The sequence below is a fragment of the Amblyomma mixtum genome, chromosome 1 (assembly GCF_055824585.1).
Source record: "Amblyomma mixtum isolate Tamu chromosome 1, ASM5582458v1, whole genome shotgun sequence".
Taxonomy (NCBI): Eukaryota; Metazoa; Arthropoda; class Arachnida; order Ixodida; family Ixodidae; genus Amblyomma; species Amblyomma mixtum.
Window position 1 is genome coordinate 320,389,203 of NC_143012.1, and position 16,372 is coordinate 320,405,574.

At 46.8% G+C, this 16,372-nt stretch overlaps 1 protein-coding gene across 1 annotated transcript in view; it reads right to left on the minus strand.

Annotated features, from left to right (window-relative positions):
* LOC149372666 (uncharacterized) overlaps nucleotides 1-16,372 on the minus strand; it is a 66,546-nt gene that overhangs the window by 22,541 nt on the left and 27,633 nt on the right. The window contains exon 2 of the mRNA XM_089567222.1: nucleotides 830-934. Within this exon, the coding sequence (XP_089423348.1) occupies nucleotides 830-896 (67 nt within the window). The 5' untranslated portion in view covers nucleotides 897-934. The remainder of the gene's footprint in view (nucleotides 1-829; nucleotides 935-16,372) is intronic.

A 16,372-nucleotide genomic window follows, 5' to 3' on the forward strand; every position in this document is an offset into this window, starting at 1 on the left:
GGGCTGCTCTCTAATTTCGGTTTTTGTTACCAAGTGCGCACTGCGCAAGCACTCTAGACAAGGCTGCTCACCACTGTACACAACGAACCACTCACCTTCTCAATGTTCAGAAACTCTCGCTTCTGTTTCTCAAATTGTACACTTAGGCGGATCGGGACTCGGGTGAATAAGGAGTACTGCGTAAAGGAAATCTTTCTCAACTTCCACATATTTGTTTCTCTTCATCCAACAGTATGCTTGCTAAGGGTAACGTACTGGGTCCCAGGAGAAGGCAAGCGTAGCTGGGAATGGCCGAAAATTATATGGGCTGATGGGATAAAGAAGTTTGCGGGGATAGGGTGGCCGCAGCGGGCATAGGACAGGGTTAATCGGAGAGATTCGAGAGAGGCCTTTACCCAGCAGTGGGCGTAGTCAGGCTCATGATGATGATGAAATAAAGATGCGAGCACAGAGCTGTCCTCCTGTTTTCCGTCTTGTGGTTTTACTTTTTTACAAGTTGCGTTTGTTTCAACGGTGTTCATGCCAAAAAGCTACAACAATTTTTGGGGTATTATTGAAATAACAGTCAATATTACATGCTGCGCATTGTCACTATACGTCACAGTAATCTCGATCGTGGAATGAAGTCCAAAAATCATGTCTGTCACGAAACCATCGACAAGTGAAAAAGCAGGGCGACTGCGCACTCATGTGAAAAGTACGTCTGTCGTTGTTCACTTCGCACACAATAGCCTTGACAATATATGCGCAACCTTCTATAATTCAGTGGCAAACGCAAGCAGCAGCAGTCCGAGTAGAGCGCACAAATCCACCGCTCAGGTAAACTCACCTGTCGTGAACAACAGGGCGAACGCCAAGAGAGAGAATGTCACGGCCAGCGCTGTAGTCTGGGTCATCCTGAGGCTGGAAGATGTTCCGTATGCTCAGGAAAAGTCTGTAAATAGGCATAGAAGAACAGCAAGAAAGGAACGTCAGTGTGGTTTTCGGTAGAATGACGTGCGTGGCATTCACCTGTATTTATTTTGAAATTTAAGGCGCTCTGTCATGAAGCAGCGTTAATGTACAAGGTACCGCTGTAAGGTGTTACTTATTCTCAGCTAGATGCCGTAAGTACGGTTTCCTTTATGCTGATACGAGATATTTCGTGAAACCGGCGGCAAGTGGAAGTCTTCGGAGCTTGCGGTGAGCTTGAAATATTACGACTCGAAATGGTAAGGCATTTACTTTATTCAGCGTATAAGACTCGCAAAAGCTCCGAGGCACCCTGTAAGAAGCCTTTATGAGGAACAATCGAAAGTCACTTTTAGGACCTCTTGCCACACAAAGTGGTCTGCACAAGTGGAAACACATCACGCTGATCAACACTTCAATGCATTTTCTCCAGTTGTGAGTTAAAGGAGCATGCATACCTTTAAATATGCCATTTAAATGAATCAAACGATAAGGATAGGGAGAGAAGAAGATAACTAAGAATTCCATGATGGAGATGAGAGAGGAAAGATTTACTGTAATATCGTACTAGAACATTTTGGCAGGCAAGTTGGTGCACGTTTGACAAATAGTCTGTAGAGAGCGCAGCTCTCTACAGACTATTTCCTGCCAAGGATTTGCCAGCCTTGTGAGCGCGTCCCAAAACTATTCCATAAATGCAGCATGCATTCGATTTCGATACAACTGGAGTTTCCAACGCGTCATCCCTGTAGCGATTTACGGTCGAAAAACAAGATTGTGATCGAAACAAGGGCTCACGTTTTATGACGAATTTTCTGATTCGTTCTTTCGATTCGGTTCACTCCGTCTGTTCTGCCTTTGATATTGCAGCCGGCGTCTGACATCGCTTATTGCAAAAACCCCGAGCCCAGGTAGACATCCCACGCAGTGGCTAGCTATAGTAGAGAGAGGCAACAAGTTCGGTAAAAGAAAAATCGCAATACAAGCCAAATCGGGAACGGCATGCCCGAAAGTGCCGCGGGAAGTCATGCACGAACTTTCCACAAGCACCTTTCAACAACAGAGGGAACGTCATATTTCTTGAGCCACGCAGCTCGAAAGAGGACGTCTTCACCACATAAGGCTTATCATCAGAACAAAACCGGCAGGCCCACTATGGGACCGGGTTCCTTTGTGTGCTTGGGTACAGACGGACGGAGACGGCGCGCGGTCAATATGGGTCAAGCTGTGTAGCTTGTATGTGGCTTCTCATTCGGGGCTGCCCATCGCAAGAGGCCTGCTCCTGCTCCCAGCTACTCTAGCTCTCTTGGCCATGAAAAGAAATAAAAAAATGCAGAAGATTGACCCTGCTGCCCCCCGGGGAACTCCTACACATACATACCGCGAATCGCAATCACGGGAGTGCTTTCACGTCCACAGCGGAGCATGGCAACGGGGATTTCTCGATGTGATTCGAGGAGCGGGTAGGCGAACGCGCGTCCCTTTGTGTCCGGAATCTCATCGTAGGCTTCTGTCTCTGGCTGGCGCGGTGGAATGCTTTGGAAATGTTTAAATGACTGCAGAAAAGAACAGAACTTAGGCACTGGCTGCATGAAATAGCACGCCGATTAAAACTGTTTGCTATTTTCTTTTCTAAATACATCCTGACCATGAAAATCAACAGCAGAGATGAAAACAGAATTTTGTCAGTGATTGAAGTACATGCAACAAACACGAAAAAGGAATGGCGTTAAAAAAAAAAACAGCAATGGAGAGAACCAGTGCGGTTTTCGTAGGTAAAATAAGAACTGATGACTGTATGGAGCACGGAAAGCTCAGTTTCGTGCCGTGGCGGTGATTTAGGTCTTTGAACGTAACCGTTTTAAATGCTACGTACAAAAACATGCATAAGTTTTTGGCCGAATAAGACGTGCTCACTGGTCTATGAATATCTTCTTTAATCATCGCGCTCTTGTGTTTAAGCATCCATCTTCTGCATTGCATCTTCGTGCAGTGCTAAAGACGTTGTTTCCGTTCGGCATCGGGCGTACCTGACGTAGTGTGTGTGCGGTAGATATGGTCACTCTCTATTTCTTGCATTTCAACCTGAAATTTCACTACAGTGTGCAAGCACAAAAAACTTTCCGAGCTAAGACAACAGCCATTTTACAAAGCGCTTTTCTCCCACTTAAGGCACAGGCCGAATTTATAGTTTAGCTTTTTGGCCACACAAGAAAAAACCAAACGCGTCTCATGTCTATTCCGGCCGAAGTCGAAGAGTCGAGCAGCGCCGTGCTTGTATGCAATTGTTATGTTGAATGCACTCGTCACTAGTCACAAGCGCCAGGAGACGGTTGTGGTTTCTTTCTTTCTAATTTACGAAGAGGATAGTTCCAAGTTCTTGTATACAATATGGTTATAGAATACCGATGCCCCGTAAATAAAACCCAATGGCCATAAAACGCCACACTACTCGAAGTGCGACTGTCCTTAAGGAAACTCTCTAAATTATCCCTGCAATGGTGCCTTTCGACGAATCTCAGGCAAGGAGCACAATGATTCTATTCTCTAAAGGGAGCCTTTCAAAATCTAATAATCCCTGCATTCTTTCAGGGTAGCTCGGTGAGGACAAATGTCTTGCCTTAAATGCTTCGCCTAAAGAAGGCACGAAAGCGTCGTCTGCAAGAGTTCTTACAGTTCTTAGAGAGACCGCTTTGGCCTGTGGAAAACCGGTGTTCATAATCTCAGGGCGACCGCAAGTGCCGCTTCATACGACTCCGGAAGCATGCACATAGCCCTGGACAAGTCAATCTTCCTACGCAACCCCGCTACTCGGAGGAGCATCGCACGTTGTAAAAAACGTACGCAGACCTTAGTGGGGGAGGCCGGAACCCGGAAGTGCGGAGGCGACTGTATCTTGGCAGAAGAACGCCCCCTGTCTCCAACCCCTTGGCGTCGTTCGTCGACGGACCGTAAGGGAAGGGGGTCAGTGGCCGGGTCCAGATCGATAAGAAAGTGCCCACCGTACTGCCCTGTGCGGGCCACACCAGAAAATGGAGGGGGCGGGAGAGTGGGCGCTAACTTCGAGAGAAAGAGGAGGAGGGGGAAGGGTCGGCTGCACCGTGCATAGCAATATAGTAATATCGCGCATGAGGATCTCTATGGCGCCGCTGAGAGAGCACCTTTGTTCGCCCAAGCGGCAGGCAAAAATCTACGGCTAATCACGGCAACTCCAGCCATTTCTGTCTCTCTCTCTCTCTTTTTTTTATTCTTTTCGGTTTCCTTCTCTCTTCTTCGTCTTGCACAATGTGTGTGTGTGCGACTGCCGACGGCGCTAATGTGCACCAAGCAAGCAATTTGGCATCGTGCACCCCGGTCGTCAATGACTCGAGCCCTTTGTTCAGGAACGCCATCATCATACCCCTTTTTCTCGACCTATCTTTCTTTCTTGCTCTTTCTTTTTTTTCCATAACCGTACGACAGTGCTCCAACTACGGGGTGGAGTATTTCATCGCGTGGTGATGCGTGGAAGATAAGTTTTCGCTATGATGCTGAGTACCTGGGACATCCCAGACCGTTAATACTGGCCTGATATTGTTAACGGGAGCGTTGGTAACAGAAGGTTCTACCTGATACAGAGGTTATTATTATTTTTTAAAGGAATCTACTAAAAATTAGTAGACCCCTGGGCCCTGTGGAGCGCTATCCTAACATGCTGTAGGCAATTTGTCAACGCGCATATGCGACAATAGACTCCATCATATGATCACGAGCAGCAGACGCGACGGACATTGGATCACGGCCCCTCAAGCACTGAACCACCAACTGTAAAGGTGCCGTTGCTAAGACTCTACAAATAAATCTTGAGGAAGACGCAAATTTCGGTTCGGAAACGTCGGGAATCATTGTTGGGTTTGGCTACAATTGTGCTGCTCCTTGCTGACTCTAAAATTTTCTCTTGGAAATCTAGAAAGCTTAATCTGGGTTTGAACTCCAGCCTGGAATATGATAATGCTTAAACAGTCGCATAGAGCGCACATCGATCTTGATTTGATATGACTGCACTCTCCAGCTTGCGCTCATTTTCGATGCAATTCATTGGAGTCGAGATGACCGAACCAATTCAGGTCTATAGGTAATTACAGCGCTAAATAAAATTCAAGGATAGCGCTAGGCACAAATGCAGCAGGGATTTGAAAATCGACGCGCTGTTGACATAAGGTATGTCACCACCTTTGAAAAAGCGCTTTTTTTGGAAAAATGACATTTTATCTTTTTTATATTTTGGGAATCCCAAAACATTCAAAAATGTTTTGCAGCAAGAATAATGTTCGTATCTTATTTTGTTAAAAAGTTATAGCCAACTTTCGAACAGGTGGTGAACAGTTCTGAAACCGAAACTAATGTGGTTTGGTAACAGAAAATGATAACTCGGCAATAATCAGCGGCGTATATTGAAAATTTTTTGTTTTGTTTTAGTCTGATATGAAAAAGATTACTCAAAGGCAATTTTTAAGGCTTATTTTGTTTTTTAAACATTGCTTTAAATTTCCGCAAGGGGGATGCATGAGGCTACAAGGGTCTGAGTTGTTTGCTTCGCGCTATCGCTTTGAATGCTACCGAATTCGTCCTTCAGTGATGGCAACAGAAGTACAGCAGATATTTTGAGGGAAGCAGGCATCGAATCTGGCCGCCACACTCTCCTACCATGTTGCACCAGTGACCATTACCATGTGATGAAGGCCCAATGTCAATCAACGGGTGAGGCAAAACATCTCCGCAAAAAAAGGACGGGCAGCAACAAATGCCAAAAGAGAGCTCACATCAGCTAAGGAGGGCCCTAGCTATGAACCAGAAGGATTTTAACTTCCTAGGGCATGATGATCTTCTTTCTACAAGGATTGAAAAACTTTAATCTTGTTTTTCTCAAAACTTTATTTCTTGCACTTTCGTGTTGCGCAAACAGTCATAACTTCGAAATAAATAAATATTTTTCAATGAAACTTTGCACGCTCTTTCCTTTGTTATTAGCCTGTGCAATGAACTAGGATAAATTAAATCGAATGGTGAGTTTTGATATAATCATCTTTTATGTCAAGGAATGCAGGCAAAAATGACACATTTTTTTGTTTTCTTTGGCATTTTTGCTATAACTTTTTTCCCAATTATCAGATGGTAAAGATCCTAGTTGGTTGCACAGTATGGTTAGTTGGCTAAGTCTGCGCCAAAAAGTTTAAAATTCCTGCTCTCCATTCGCTAGCTATGAATGTTTGCATAACAACCAAGTTTGGGCATTTTTTTGTGAATTATTAATACCAGCATGGCTTTTTTCACTCTTTCTTCCTTTTGAATATCATATAAAACGGTGCTTTATAACGTAAATGTGAAATAAAAATTTAATACTCAAAATTAAAAAAATTTTTGAAAAAGGTGGTGACATAACATAACGCGATTATTTTCGTTGCAACTGAAAGAACAGCGAAAATAACCCACCAGAAAATGTCGAACACACGCGTTGTTACAGACAGCCTCCTCTCAAAGACGAACCCGTTTTTTACTAGCAGTTGAATGGCAGATGCCCTGACAAATACACGCTTTTCCAAGCACACAGCAGCTGACCTTTCAAGCGCCCGCGAGCGCCGTCACAGTAGTTGATCATGAGTGAGTTATGGATGTCAGCTTGTAACGACGTGGTTTCCGCAGAGCCCGCCGCTGTTTTCGTTTCGTGTTTTTGAAATAGTGAACTCTAAACACTCGTTTCCTGTCACTGCATTGACAGTTAAACGGGAGCGCTGCGTATGGAGGCCGCTGACGCGGACCTCATCTATCTTGTTTCATGCCTGGTAGTTGTCCGGTATGACATCAATAGCTGCACGGACTGCTTTTTCCGGTGCTGAAAACGTCGGAGTCCAATGTCGTAACTGAAACTCTCGCGCAATCTACTGTGCAATAAAGACTGCTATGCAGGTGAATTCACACTCAAATAAGCCAACGCGAAAAACACGGACTAATAGAGAAGAGGACAGACACGGTGCTGCCTCGCAACTCAAAAAATTATTAAACAACAGTAACAAGTTTATAATCTCGACGTATGCGTATGCGGTAAAGGGGGCGTAAACCAGAAAAACCCCAGCCAGACGTGCGTGCATCGATAATACCAAGCCATAAATTCAGATTTTCATATAGTCCTGAAACCTTTCATATATGAAGAGATTGGATAGAATACGTCAGCTGTCCCTCCGTTCAGCTGTATGAAAGGGAATCTGCATTTTTGGCATGACATTATCGGTGAACGCTCGTCTGATTGTGGTTTTTTTGGTTTACGCCCCCTTCCCACATGTGTATACCTCTAGATTATAAATGTGCTACTCTCTTTTAATAAACTGTTCAGCTGCGAGACAGCGCCGGGTTTGTCCTCTTCTCTCTTAGTCCATGTTTTTCGCGCTTGTTTATTAGAGCGTGAAACCTTTACAACCAGTCGAGTTCGCAATCCTAATCGATATGCATGTGAATTTGGGCCACTTTCGGCCGGTCAGTTGGACGCTCGCGAGAGCATGTTACGGACGGTCATGTTATTCACGTGACCGACGTGGTCACCATGTGGAGGCCACTCACTCCCTGGTTCACGTGACTACATGATCACGTCCTCATCCAGGTTAATAAGCACGAACATCGCACGGAACATGGGCTTTTACTTTTGCCTTTCGAGTTTATCGCACACCCAGAAATTCTGGACAAGTGCATTTTATTCAACGGGAAGTTGTTAAAACCGACGCCCACTTAGAAGTGGGCTAACACCGCTAACACCGCTTACACCGCTTACACCGCTTACACCGCTTACACCGCTAAAGCCAACAACGGCGCCGTTTGCGAGTGGTTGTGTCATGCGCATTCCTGTCGTGCCCTCCTATTTTGCACCTCTGCTTTCATGACGCGGGCTGACTGATGGAATGAAGGAAGGACTGATGCAATGATTCTCGGAAATATATGTTTTCTTTTAGGGCCGCCTAACGCTGATGTATAAGATTACACGCGGCGCCCGAGAATTTTGTTAGGAAATGTGGACTTTTGGCGCAGGCTTGGTGCAGATTATTCGTATTTTGTCAAAATGAAGCAGCATGCGGCAGGCCTCAACTTTTGGGCAGTTTGGCGAAATTGGTGCAGCAATCATATCAATGGCAGCCAATTCTGTTTTACGACCAAAATTAAGAAACATATAAAGAGCATTCTGCAGGTTTACGATCAAGCTAAGACTGAGGTCAGACCTTCGAAAACAAACGGTCTCACGGGTGTTCTTTGCCGTTTGTATAAAGGGTCGCCTACGATCGCTTCTTTGCGGGCGGTCCATTACGGATTGGGCTTCCTGCTCCTCCTCCCGTCGCCGCACTTTTTCTCACTGCCGATCGTTATTGGTCGTTACCAAGAGTGCCTCTGGCATCGTGCCGAGAGTTTGGGCGTGTACGAAACGTAGTTTTTCGGTGTCTGGCACGAAAACGGACGCAGCCGTCTTGTTCTGCACTGCTTCCCACGAGAACAAACAAAAAAAGGCACTCAAGGGTGATCGCTTTTTGAACGTTCTAATGTCTGTCTTGCTCCCGTCACGTCTCCTGTCCTGGAGAAAGATGGATGGGAGTTTAAGTGTTTTGGCGTTTTCAGATCACGGAAAAAAGAGACAACGAGAGGGAGAAATTGGAAGAATTTCTGAGCCGGTACATCAATCGTGTTCTCATAAAGAAAGAGTGCTCGGGAACTTAGCTTTCTATTTGTTTTACTTTTGCGCGCACGGATATTGCTTTCTGTACATTTTGTAGAACATCATCCAAGAAAAGCACAGGAGCACGGAAAGAAGAAATGGTTGAGCCTAATGAAAATTCAACCAAGATTTGATGCTTTGCGTCGCGGGATTTGTCCGGATGTTGCTCTGTGTCTGCCAGTGTGGCGAAAGAGAAGGGATAGAAAGAGGGAAACGGCGATGCAGAGTGGAGGGCATGCGTGAAATGCAAAACTTACCTCTACCACTGCATGTATTTCGTATCTTTCGCGCTTTAAACGCATGCGTTGTCCGGATCGATGTCTTACGCAGGTCTTCTGTTATTCCTGTGTATTTGTTCTTGTCTTTCCTTCAGGTAGTAAATCCAGAGCGTGGTCTTTGAATGCGCGCCACACGTAAGGTGTATAATCTCACATGGTTTGTGATTATTGTTTATGTATGAAATTCGTAACACTTGGATGTTGAGAACGTACGGCGCAGTTAGGGGGGAGGATACAAGAAAGGAAGATACGTGAGGCACACCAGCTGTTTTTGTTCGCAGATCGATGATGTATATCGCTTCCCCCAAGAAAGCGCGCCCGAATAAGACGACATCACCGCATTTCAACGGAGTGGGATTTCACAGTGGTACTTGTATGAGGTACTTTTACTGGAAATAGTGGCACCGTTGTCTTTTTTAGTGTACAGACCGAGAACTTCAGCAACGTTTCTGCAGCCTATTCACCTTTCTAATATTGACTGAATGGCATAACCACCCTAGTGTCACTGGGCTGCACGGGGGAAAAAAAAAGAATTAAGCAGCGAGGCTCTTATGGAAAACCCGCACACGACTGCTCGAGCTTAACGTGTTCATGTAAATCAAAGCAGTCCACAAGTGATCTTTCCGAATTGCCCTCGATGCTCCTATTATTGCACAGCGATAATGAACTAACAGAAGGCTGACTTTTTTGCTTGCCATTCTACTGACTCACAGTGACAGCCTGTATGCTCTTCCACAGCTATGCATTCGCAAAAGTTCGTTCACCATACCTCTACATTGATAGCCCATCACGTCACAATGCCCTCCTATTTCTCTCTGCTGAAATTCTCCTGCGCGATTTCTTTTTTTTTTTTGTTTGTCTCCTCGCATTCTGTGTGCGTGGCTCTAGTTCGCCGCATCGGTCATCGCCCGACAGAAGCGGCTGACATGAGCGCGAGAATGCTTCGGGCGACGCATTCCCAAGGCACGCCTCGCGACGACATCGACACCCCCGGCTGCCATCATGCATGGGCCGGGAGAAGTCGACACCTCAGAGCGTAGGACGCGTCGGGTGCCGCTTCTCTCTCCCGTGTGAAAAACCTCGCCGAGGAATCGAACGCGTCGCTTGCGAATCGGATCTCGCCTGATCGGTATTTTGGCGCCGATATCACTCCGCAGCACCCTCATTCCCGCTGCACAGCAGCGCTCTGTGATTTTGATTTTCGTTTCTCAGTCAAGGGGAGCGACGCTGACGGGACGCGACATTTGAGCGCCTATAGGTCTTCTACCCTTCATCCCAGTTCACTTCTCTCACCAGTTGCTTTTCAGATGTTCAACTTCACGCTGCCAATATAAAATCAAAAGATATGTTCAACTGATACCCTTGAGAGAATAGATATCCATGGTCGTCGTCTAACTTCTTTCTCTGGCACATTCTGTTTTCTTTTTTTTTTTATGGCGAAGCTGTTACCGGCTTCTGGTGGTGGTATGAGTGGCGTCGGCGTCGTCGTCTGCTTCGAGCGCTGGAGTAACTTATTGCGTGCATTGACATCACCGTCCCGCAGCAAATGACGTCACGTCTGATTCGTCCAAGCGCGCTTCTCACAGGTGTTGGTGTAGCTTTTTCAGTTAATCACGTATCGCAAAAGTATGAATAGCGGCGCTTATCAAACGCATCAATGAGAAAGCATAATTGTAAAAGCTGTTTCAGTTTCCTTTGTATTCATTGCCTCTCCTCTCATTAATTACTGCTTTAATGTGAGAGCGAAGTAGCCCGCGTCTTCTGCCTGACACATTTTGGCAGTTGCAGCCAGCTTGGCCAATCCTTCAAGTTTGTCACTTTTAGTACTTTTTCTCATTGCGTGACTAAAGACGACTAAAAAAAACTACAGTACTGTACAGGACCGCAGTAGCGCATTTTACGATCAATCACAGATTCTGCTAGCTCCACTTATTGTGCTGCACTTATTCTCCTAAAATAACAAGGAAAACGGTTTTTGAGCTTCAGACAGGAATTCTGGATCACTTTAACGACGTTTATTCGTTACTCTCAGAGCCTGCAGTGTGCACAGCTGGTGTGGGTTTAATGGAAATGAAATATAGGCTACAAAAAGAACGCGCTTCAAAGCATTCTTCCTGACATTTATGGTCCGACAGGTGTTCGCATGCTTGTTGTCGTATTAGGTTTTCGCTCATGCAGGATAATAATCACACAGGTGCGGAAGTACGACGAAATCAGCGACCAAGGCAGCGACGTTCTTCGGCATCCCGTAGCGCATACCTTCATGGACGCGCTAGCCGAAATGGATCCGTGATCCTAGGATAGCGGTACGCCCACCGCCGTGGGCTCGCGGAGATTTCGCGGGGCTAATCCAGGTCGCGGGTCATCCGCGCAGCGGAATGAGGCGACCGCCATCTGTATCAATCTGGGCACCAAGCCCACGCCGCGGTTCGGGGCGTGTCGTAAGCTGGGCCTAGGAAATTGAACACGGGAAAGGCGGAAAGGCCATGAAGGTGAAATACGTTCCTCCCTCGTCTATGCTGCAGAGCAGTACACCGGTCAGCGATGAGGCACGTGACAACGGAAGAGAACTAGGGAGACGTCGAATGTTAAAAAAGCACAGTGACACCTAATTGCGCAATATGTTGGCAAAACGATAAGCATTCGAAGCTGTTGATGCCTTTGCCGGAAGTGACTGGTGGGGCTTGTGAGACCCACGTTGCTCTTCCCGTTCACCACCTGCCAACTGCCATGGTTGTCAGGTGGAGGCTTCACGTAGACGAACCTGATCTGGTGATGTCACCTCCTATCAGCCTATGGGCATTCTCCCGTCTGGTGACATCACTGCCGTTCTAGTGACGTCACGTTCCGCCAGCCAATGAGATTTTTGCGCTCTGTTGACGTCGCTGATGCGTCACTGCTCACTGGCCAATCACGATTTTTCCGGGCGACGCGGGACGGCACCGGGTTTTCCTCCGGTGAGGGTTCTATGCTATCTCATGAAAGCTAGAAAAGTACTGGAAGGTTTTTGAAGTTCAATCGTGGATAAACTAAACACTCATTGATAACAACGAGAACATACGCGATGTTTCGAATGCTAACACTAAGGTCCAAGAAAACCGCCGCTTTGGTACTGCCGCGACGAAAGCTAATTAACGAAGTGAGGTCGCAGCACGTTGTAAATCAAACGGAGCCATCGGTTCATTGAGCTGCACGCAACCGGAACACTTGCTTATGTGGCTGCACGTACTATAGTTTTTTTTTTGTTCTCATTTGCACTTTGTCTCTCTCCTGTTCTTATTGCGTCCTTGTTCCGTTCCTCCGCGGTAGCAACTGCCACCCCTGTTATTTCAGGGCACGTGGAGGACGTTGCTCGCCGCACCTCTCTTGCACGAAGGGTAAAAGTAAGCAGAAAGCGAGGGTCCTTTGTTTGCCTTCGCTAATTGAGCACCGTTGGGTGCCAAACAGTATTCTTCTCTTTTTTATATCCTCTCGCATGTTTGTCTTTCGGAACTCGCAAAACTAAAGTTTGTATTCCGAGACCGGCTCATCCATGGTCGGATATTTGCGGATCATTTTTTTACTTCAAGACGCTTCGAGAACGCTTAATCAGAAAAGTTACCGTGACATTGTTCTGCTTGTATACCTTATTCACTCTAACATCTGGCGGGTGGTAGGAGGCTCCTGCGTAGCAGCCCAGTACCCCGCCAGCCGCCATGCTGTTGACAGGTTGAAACTAAAAGCTCGAAGGGCTAATCGCCGCCCAAAAGACGCTGCACGAAGGGAGGCGGAGAAGGGGTGGTTCACAACGCTTCTCTAAGCGCTGACAAGTCTTCTCTGCAACGCATTGGGACGGGGGTTCTTATCGTATTTACCGCACAGCAACAGGATGGTTGCCTGCATAGGCACACGGACAGTTGTCGTCACATGCATAAGGTCCCCTGTATATGGGGGGAGGGAGGCAGCATTGTTTTCATTTACGTGAAAAATTTAAACTCTGGACGTTGAAGGTTTACAGTCCGTGCCAAGAAGTCATCACTCACCCGCAAGTGAGCTCCCATGTGTCTTCGGATGACCGTGCGAAACCCAGAGGTTACACTGAGTGACTGCCAGAAGTAGAGTGTTCGAGGATGCACTTGATAGACTGCCAGCACTAGCTAGAGATACGATTCAGCATTCTGAACCATGTCTGTTCCAATTACGCGATTCTGTTCCAATATTATTCGAGAGCGGTTGCTTTGACTCCTAGAGTGGCTGAATACGCCACCACGTCCCATTTAGTGCCTGTGTTGGCCACCCTGTACTGCGAGTAATGTTCATCTAACAGAATCGATCGAAAGAAAAGAAACGTCGTAACTTCGTGAACAAATAATGCCTGCTTCCGAATGGAATCTTTTTTATTTACAGCAGTGCAAACGCATGTGGCGCTGCGCACACGTTGTCAACAGCACCAAATGCTCTGGCCAAGTGAGTGGGACGGTGTCTCTCCGCACGGCACCTTCTAACGACATTTCCGTCGACAGATCAGTGCAGGATGGGATGCTGCGGATTCTTAGACCCATTTGTATTCAATGCTCAAGAGTGCGGCCGAAAAAGACCAACGGGACACACATGGTGTGGTGAGAGTGGGATTTGCCTTCGGCCTCGTCTTGGCCCTCTCTTGCCTCGCTGCCATTGTGTTAACATACAGCGCCAATATCCCGGTAAATGAATGGGTGTGTTGGGAGATGGAACTAATGTTCGGCCTTCTGAGAACAGTTTTGAGACACCAGTATAGAGGGTAGCCAGCGGGACACTAGCTAGATAGCGTCCCTGTCTTTCCGTTCTTCTAGTTATATCTCTCTGTACTCAGTCTCAGCTCAGCGACAAAAAGAAACAGGGTAACTTCGTAGCTTCTCGCGTAAAAATAAATTTTTAAGCTATTTTCAGCCACACAATTCTGATTAGAACCATCTTCCCGTGTGCATTGTCTCTAAGGCACAGATATTTATTTGTAAGTACCTTGATTAATAACTTTTCAGCTTAACTGAGTAGGCTTTCAGCTGCATTGCTGAAACTTGGCAACCTGTTAAACTTTTTTTGCCTTCGTAACATTCATAGCGATCTTATTATCCTTTTAGTCCTCATGTACAGGTAAATGCATAGTTAGCTATTCATCTTGATATCATACAGATCTCCAATCCAAGTGCATGACATTATTTTTTGCAACTGTGGATTACAAGGTCCTTTCATATTTTTGTGATGAATATGTTCCTGTTTTGTTTGCTTTGTTATGCACTTCACCCTGTAACGCCCTGCTCAGGACTCGGGGTTGCTGGAAATACACCAACAGTTGTGCTAGGGGAAAAACACTTCGATCGCCTTACGGTTCCCTGAACACAGCGGCATGTCGGTACCGACGAATACTACTATATTTCACCGAGTCGAGCCTTAACGCTGTTCTGGGCGTTCTCGCAGGCCTCGCGAACAGTCGATAAATCCCAGTACACTCTGGGGAGCCGTTCCCTTGCAGCAGAAGCAGCTGAGCCCGACGCGAGAGCGATTCCGAGCAGGTGGCGGTGCGGTGCACAGACGCAAGAATTCGTCCTTGACACCGGTGCAGGGAAGCCGTCATGCGATCGATGCTGGCATCCGATCGATGTGGCGCCGTCGGAGAGGAGGAATGCGCTACAGTGTAGGTGGGGAAGGGGTCACCCTCTACCAGGACAGCCTTGGCCCGGACATTCGTCCCTACTGGGCGGAGGATGCAGGGGTGCGAAAGGGCATGCATCGCTCCCGTCGACGCCTTCTCGTTTCCGTTCCTTTTTTCCCGCTCCTCGTTTTCGGGGTTACCGGACCGGGCGCTCGGTAATGCTTGGAGCACTGAATTGGGGATAAGTTGCGCAACTTCGCACCCCAAAGGTGTCTCGATCTCGGACGGCTTTCTTTTCGTGGAGATTTCGTGCACATTTACATTCGTAGCCATTGCCGCGTTTACATGAATGTGACGGAAGTCGACTCCAGTCCACTTTTTGAAGGAATGTGCAGAAACTTCGAGGAAGACAGCAGAGGACGACTCACGCTTTTCCTTCTCAAAACCTGCTCTTTCTCTCAAAAAGTTCACCGGAGTCGACTTTTGTCGCATTCATGCAAACACGGTTACCGACAAAGCGATAGCTAGCGCATTAGAAGAGGCCTTAGTCCTGCAGAGGTTGTCGTCTGGTTGACTACAGTGATGATGATCACGATATAGTGATAGATCTGTTAGGAACTGCATCGGCATAGTAAATAGTGAGGGGGGCTGGGGAGCGGGGGCATGTATTGTTGGTACTTCTTCAGCGTGGCTGAGAGCCAAGAGCCTCAGTGTTTTCTTCTTACATTTAGTTCTTCCCCACGCCCTCTCACCTTTTGCGTTTTCAGCGCCATTTTCCAAGTGACCAGCATTTTGGCATGCCTAATGAGTTTGGTGCGTTGAATATGCCTTGAGTTTCTGCTTGCTGATTATTCACGCTACAGATGATAGCATACCGTTTGAGCATGCTGCCAACATCAAGCCGGATAAATTAATCGTGGCGGCTAAGCACTGATGGGCAAAGAACTGCATGCTGGGCTCAGACATCCTGTATACTATAACAGGACTACGCAGCACGATTTGGTAGGCGTGACCTTGACAGCGCCCCTAGCAAGCCGAGTTCTTTTCAAGAAACATTAGCCAGAGAGGTTTTCCGTAGTCGTTAAAGCTGTTTGTTTTTGCTCCAGCATCTTCATTCGGCGTAAGTTGAGAATAGACAGCCAGTTACCGCAGCTCAGTTCACAGAGTTCTGGTATAACAAATGAACGCAAAAGGACGTTGAATTTCGACTCGGACTATCTGGGGCTCGTTTCAAGTCTGGTGGTAAATGACTGCCTACCGACTGTACCCGCATGGCCCGGTAAATCTATTCCTGAACACGGGCGGCTGCTCTTCGTGAAGCTCCACAGCGTCTTTTAAAGCTTCTGCGTTTAGGCAAGCGCGCAGTCTTTTCTAGGGGTATGCGTAACTCCATCAGTGCTCAGGACTGCGGCGCAAACGGTTACTTATGAGAAACTTATGAAACAGACCTGCCGCGTTACAAAAGAAGCTGAAAACCAAGAGTTTTCTAAGACGCTTCTCAATGATTTTTTAACCGGTTTTCTTGGAAATCTGCTGTGGAGCAGAGAATGGACGGTCGTTTCTCAAGCAAAATTCCTCACGAAGTAAATAGCGTGGCTTGCGCTACCCCTTCACAGAAGAATATATTATTCAGGGCACACAAAATGCAAACAGAGCAATATAAATGAGAACGCTTTGAAATGAAAAAGGTTAGCTTATAACAGTGCCGACAATCATAATAGTCAGCAATTGCGCACAAAAAGCGACTAGCAATCCCCCTGCTTTTTACTTTCTTTTGATTCAACCCTTTCCTTTTTCTGT